The sequence below is a fragment of the Melanostigma gelatinosum genome (genome assembly GCF_949748355.1).
Source record: "Melanostigma gelatinosum genome assembly, chromosome: 1".
In the NCBI taxonomy this organism is placed as follows: Eukaryota; Metazoa; Chordata; class Actinopteri; order Perciformes; family Zoarcidae; genus Melanostigma; species Melanostigma gelatinosum.
Genome location: NC_136634.1, coordinates 12,072,367 through 12,078,939, shown reverse-complemented (window position 1 = coordinate 12,078,939; position 6,573 = coordinate 12,072,367). Strand labels below are relative to the sequence as shown.

The 6,573-nt window shown below is 40.4% G+C and overlaps 1 protein-coding gene across 2 annotated transcripts; it reads left to right on the top strand.

Moving 5' to 3' along the window:
- Nucleotides 1-2,310: 2,310 nt before the first annotated feature.
- On the top strand, nt 2,311-5,231 carry lysmd4 (LysM, putative peptidoglycan-binding, domain containing 4). Of its 2 annotated transcripts, none has more exons than XM_079272905.1 (3): nt 2,311-2,385; nt 3,682-3,926; nt 4,057-5,231. In XM_079272905.1, the coding sequence occupies exons 2-3, from the start codon at nt 3,696-3,698 to the stop codon at nt 4,609-4,611; spliced, it is 786 nt and encodes a 261-aa protein (XP_079129031.1). In that variant the 5' UTR covers nt 2,311-2,385; nt 3,682-3,695; the 3' UTR covers nt 4,612-5,231. The 2 variants fall into 2 exon arrangements, with proteins under 2 accessions (XP_079129031.1, XP_079129030.1); XM_079272904.1 differs by having other exon boundaries at nt 3,682-3,977.
- Nucleotides 5,232-6,573: the final 1,342 nt, after the last annotated feature.

The window sequence follows — 6,573 nt, the reverse complement described above, 5'->3', positions numbered from 1 at the left end:
ATCTAAATAGGTGAACAGTTCACTGAGCGTGGCATTTATTGACCGGATGAACTCTTTTTTTTTTATTGACAATGAACCGTATGCTGGTAACTTACGTGAGCGTACATCGTAACTTGCTTACCAATATCGTCCTGTGCGCAGTGAACGTGTTGTGTAACTGCAAACAGCTGCTTAGAAGACACGTGTTACCGAGGCGGAAGAGCGATAACGTTTGTGTGGGAGGCCGCTGGGTCAGGCCTCATTCAGACAAACACTGCAACACGCTGGCATTGTTTTGAATGCCAGTCTCATGTTTACAGTGAGCCCCAGTATCACTTTACTGTTCACTAAAACTGTACTGTACTGTACATCTCGTGGCGAGACTTGCAGATATCCCATCAAACAAATACGTATAGTGACACGAATGCGCGCGGTTCAGAGTTGTTGTAGGCAGGACGTTCGTCACGTTCCATCCCGTAAAGATGGACCGTAGGCGCAGAAGGCATTGTTGGGAATTTGATTATTAATATAAATAGCAATAATTAAGAAGAATGTGTAACGTTACATATATTTGTGATTATTGTTTAGAATGGTGTTTAGCAGTGTAGTTGAGTTAATTAAGGGGGTGAATTATTCCAGTTTGTTATGGCTCTGTATATGAGTTTGTATTATTGCAGTAAACTATTTGGTCAAATAGAAATGAGGGCACATTTGAGTTAATAGTGCTGCTGAACAATGTGGCCATGCTTTACTTGCATACTGCTCATACATGGTTTGATAGCAGGGGTTTTACTGTATATTTGTGGTGCCATTCATCAGGCGATTAACCGTAGCTGTAATATTTTCAGATGAACTACAAAATTCAAAAATGTTAACAATATAAATCGATAACAGAGTGGAATGAAAATAATACTTTGCCACATGCCGAAAAATCCTTTTTCATTAGTTCCATCTGATAAGCAGATGAGCGGCTTTATACAAATGTTAAGAGATATGACAGATCCATAGCCCCATCTAGTGGTCAACGAATGCCCCACCACCACTACCTTGACCTTTCTAACACCTCTGGGGTTCTCTCCCTGAGGTCCAAGGAACCAATATCCCCGTTCTAGCATTCTCTCAGCCCAAGGCTGTGTGCTGTAGCTGTCCTCGCCGCTGCTTGTCTTGAGCTGGGAAGGAGGGAAGACAATGGACAGCCCCTATGCTTCAGGGACATAGATGAGATGTAATGATGACTTTCTACCAACAGATGTCAGGCATATGAGTATTTTGGTTACTAAATATGAATAAGAATAGAAAGTTTGAAAGAGAAAATACCGAGAAAAAAAATTCTCATATACTATTTTTATATCATGCACCTCTGTTTTAAGTTGGGGGTTTTAATAGGTCTTGGAAGAGATGTATATGTACATTTTGAGTGCAGAGCAACAAAAAAATATTGAACAATGTGTGTATTATTTTACTTTTAGAATGTATGGTGCATCTTTCACTGTTTATTGTCTGAGATCTGGTGGTTTCTATGTTGTTCGCTGAAATGTGTTTATTTGGAGGTTGTACATGTTCAGTCTAAATACCTTCTCCAACACTCTCAGATGTGCAGCGAGGCTACAATGAGTAAAGTCATTAGTTCATTGTGAAACAGACATGTTACTCAGCTATGACCTCTTCAGCATCTAAGTTAGTTCTGATCAACTAGTTTTGCATGTATTGATGCAACATTTAAAATAATGGTGTGGTCTAAGTGTTCCTTGTTGGAATTGCGGATTCATATTAATGACAAGATTTACAGAACGTGAATTCTCAATTTAAGTCTCATTACCATACATCAGATATGTATCAGATTTAGGACCACAAACGTTTTGACAGTGGTGGAATCTAAATTTAAAATGTCCCTTTCAATGGTTCAGCGTGTGAATGTGAATATAGGTAGTGGTCACATGAATGTGAAAACCTTTGCCTGCGTTTATGCAGCAGCAGTGCCCACATTGTTACACACTGCAGGTGAAAACAAAATGACACCATGTACAAAAATAAATAAATAAAATAAATAATTACAATTATGAACAACTATTAATATAATAACAATAATAATACTAACAATGATAGCGAAAATAATACAAATAAGCATAATAAGTGTTATCATTATACATTTCCTCATTTCATTTTAGTGAGGGTCCTTTGGAAATAAAAATTATTGTTGTTGTTGTTGTTGTCAATGTGTCACCTTCCAGAGCAATGGGTGGCAGTAATGCTTTTCTTGGGACAACTACTTTTAAAGAGGGTAGAAGAAGAAGTAGGCTAGCCAGTAGCCAGCTAGCTCCACCAGTTGCTGTTGTAATGTTAGCAAGTGGAGCTGGGGAGGACTGCTTTGGGGAGGCAGAACTGCCGCTAAAGCATTTGGATAAGGTAACTGGATGTGGAGAGCGCAGTCAAAGTTTCAAAAAGTATAATATTATATATCTTCTCAGTAGTATTTATTCAAGCGGTGTCAATCACACGAGCTAGTGGTCTATATGTAAGCGGAGCTGAAGTGAAGCCATGGTGCCGACATTTGGGTGAACACATGCTGAACGTCAGACGCTCACCTGCTAGCATTAGCTGCCGTTAGCATTAGCACATAGCTACTGTTCATATGCTGCCTTCAAGTGCTCCTCGTAAACCTCGAGCACCGACGTCATTTGTAAATAGTGCTTGCTGGATTGTCAAAATGAAGACGTCAAAATTATTTTTTTACGGAATAAATCCACACAACGTTCACTGTTGGATTAAATGGAATATTTCAATTTTGATGTTTTTGTTTTTGATGAACCACATAACTGCTTATAAGTGTATATGACAGTGACTACCTTCCCAATCATAACACGGTTTACTGAGGTCTTGTACTTTACCACTGTGACCACCACACATGGACGTGTTATGTTTTGGTCACGTGCACTCACATTGTGCTTCAAATTGAAACCTTTTTTTGGGAAGACATGTGAAGGGGCATGACTCCTGAAAAAGTTTTTTTCTTGACTGGTAGATAAACAGTGAGGGTGGCTGTAAAATTTAGCAGACAGTAGGCATTCAGATGAAGTGGCCTATTCAAGCCATTTGGGCCAGCTGCTGCAGCTTTAAGCCTGAGCAGATAAAATGTGGACGTAAGGCGAAAGCATCTGCTCTTTACTTGTGTGAGGCAGATTAAAGCTACATTAGGTCAGAGCTGGAGAATGGTGTCACCTGTCATGGGGTCCAGTAGAGTCACGGCGGGACAGCTTGATACCCAGTGTGGGACCTAACGTTGGGTTAAAACATCATTTAACATGAGTAATGGGCTTCGATTTGAATGCTCACCCGATATTAGACACGTTTATTTTGCTGTGAATAATAAATGTAGTTTTGTGTTAAATATGTTCAGTTGCTGCCCTTAACATTCAGCAACTACACTTCCTATGAGGCTATGCTAGTGGCTGAGACTATTGAAAATAGTCATTTTTGATCGATAAGGTGCTTCAATTTTACCCTTTGAGGCAAGTCTAACTTGTACTCTATGTGTATGTATATATTTTTTTTTTATTATATATATATATATATTTATATACATATTTTATAAATAATATATATATGTATTTTTTATATATATTTTATGTATATATGTTTGAATTGGGAGGTAAAGGGTTTTGATTGTATCCTTGCTTTAATGTTGGACTTATATCCTCACAGGCTGGTGTGTCATCATGCGGCGGGGGGAGCACATGTCACAGGCTTTCCAGGCCCCGGTGGATGTCCACGCCAGTGCAGATGGCCACGCCAGTGCAGATGGCCAGGTTTACATGTTCAACAGGAGGCCCAATGAGTCCACTGCATCCTCAGATGATGAGGCGCTCAATGTCATGGAGATGAGGCCGCGGGTTTTCCAAGACCAGGAGCAGGACAGCCTGAGGAGCGTCCAGCTGCTGGAGCACGAGGTACTAGATGGTGACAACCTCAACAAGCTTGCACTGCAATATGGCTGCAAGGTAAAGATGTTGTATAGTCTGCAAAATCATTTCTGGTGTGGATCTCTTCAAGTGTTGACGTTCCTGTTTCTGTCAACAGGTGGCAGATATAAAGCGGGTGAACAACCTTATGCAAGAACAAGATTTATTTGCCTTGAAATCTATCAAAATACCTGTTCAGAACCACAGCTTTCTAACAGAGACGTGCACAGAACCGAGCGACCCTCGACAAGAAACGCCACATTCATCCACCGCACTGGTGAAGCCTCAGAACCGAGCCAGAGCACAACCACATCTGCAGGAGGTCACAGACTTTCTAATGGAGGTGGACCATGATATCGAGAAACTGATTCAGACCACAAACGATCAAGACGGCGATTTCTCGGCTAACTCCGGGAAACAGCAGAGGTTTGGTTTCAGAGGGCGGCGCCTGACCGGTCCCGGTGCAGACTGGGGCATCCAGTGGTGGAGCGCTGTGGTTTCCATGCTCCTGATAGGCATCGTCCTGCCATTATTTTATGTCATTTATTTCAAGACAAAAGATAATGGAGCGGTCAATGATGGGGGTGCTTCAGAGTTATCCACCGCCTCTTCTAACTTCTCGAGGACAGGCCTCGACACGAGAGGACCGGAGCATTTTCAAGAACCGGGATAGTGCGGAAACAGGAATCAATTTTAAGACTGTTCTGTTTGATGGCTGGATGGAAGTAGGTGACAATCAAGATTAAGCAAAATTTCAACATTTTAAATGTGCAATACCCCCATTTTGTACTTTAACAACTAATGTTTGAGGCAGATACTTCAATGATTGTCCTCAAGTGAAATTGCTGCACTGTCCTCGTTTTTTTGACAATTTAGGACACTAATATTTCATAACATTTCCCTGAAATCTGTGATCCTTTTGGTTTAAGAAACACTTGTGTGTTGGGATCACAGTCCCCCCCCCCCTTCCTTCCCAAATTTGAGATGTTAAATGGTTGTGTCTTGAAGTTCCTCACATGACAAAAGCTGAGTAGTAGATGAAAAAAGTAAATGAATTTGTGTGTGTGCCTGTTGCCAGTATCGCCACATCAATAAGTGTCATATCAGCGTCGTATATCGACGCAATCTTGATATCTGTCCCGTTACAGTAATATATATTTTTAACTTTGACATGTTTTTCAAACGTTTAAGTAAACGGTTTTAGATAGAAAATTTGACATGATGTCCAAGAATATTTTCATGCAGGATGTTCCTCTTTAAATACAGACTTTACAGTGTGAAGGTGTCCCTGAAGTATCCTCTGACATAGTGTGTCCTGTTTCTTTGTGTCTCGTGTTTTTTTTCATCTTATCAAAGTCTTATCACACTTGTGTTCTTGAAAATGCTCCGGTCCTCTCGTGTCGAGGCCTGTCCTAATGCCCCGGACAACATAGCTCCCAGGATCACTGAGCCACTCAAACTCCTCCACCACGATAAGGTGGCGATTCGCGGAGGAGATTTCTTTTTTTCTTCTTTTTTTTAAAATTCTTTTTCAATTTGCCTCAGAGGGTTTTACAATCTGTACACATACGACATAGTTTTGGTGAGTTGCAGTACCCACAATTACCAGAAGATGGCAGCACGCACAAGGTTTCAGTGGTGTTTGTGGAGAGATGGAGTCGAACAATCTTACTACTTGACAGCTTCTTGGTACGACTGCATGTAGGATGATTATATGGTTTAGTACATTTGTTTTGTTGATAAATAAGGCCTGTGCAGCAGCTACTTCTAGGTTTTGTGAGCTCTCGCATGATAGATAGATACTGTATATAGATGAATCGATAGAGAAAATGTATTATTGTGCTTTCCCTCTCTGTGCAGAAGCCAAAGCACAAGATCAGCACCAGAGCAGCACTGCTAAAACTAACTTCATTGTGTGGCCCACAGATGCTTGTTGTAACGGGGTCTGAACCTGGCTATTGTGGTTGAAAGATAGTATAGCCAAACACTGCTGTTCCAATAGTGTGTAACCTAAGTTTAAAGCCAAAACAAACATTCTATGACGCAGCTTAAAGAAACCTTTTAAGTGCTCTAGCAACTTCAAAGGACAGGAACGGCCGAATAGATTGAATAGAGAAGAAGAATAGAGGAATTTGTGAATATAATTATAAAAATGCATTTCTTATAGCCATTGAAGATGCATGCATGAGTCCTCAAACAGCAGTCAATTAGCCTACAAGTGAGGGAAAAAAGCTTTGGAGTATTTTTATTACACTTTATTATGAGAATATTTAGCAACATGTCACTTGCGTCCCAAGACGTACTGTACATTGTTTCACATAAATACAAACATACAAATCACAACATTTAACCATACATTAAAACTACAATACAATCATATATCATATCAGACATGCAAAGTGGACAAATCAGTGCAATCAATTTAGAACTAAGAGAACCCGGTTCAATCGAGCCGGTTGGACTCTTAAACCTGTGTGATGATGATGACAAAAGCTGATACTGTTCAAAACAAATGTGAGAGGTCTGCTGTAACACAAGCCAGAGACAACAGGCTTTTAGTGTTCGCAGTTTGAAAACTTGACTCAGACGTTTGAGTTTTTCTGAGACTGGAGGACAAAAGTTTAGCGGTTAAGCT

Coding starts and splice junctions, on each gene's coding strand:
- lysmd4 (XM_079272904.1), top strand. CDS start 3,696: ATGCGGCGGGGGGAGCACATGTCACAGGCTTTCCAGGCCCCGGTGGAT. Junction 3,978..4,056: donor CACTGCAATATGGCTGCAAG/GTAAAGATGTTG, acceptor TTCTGTCAACAG/GTGGCAGATATAAAGCGGGT.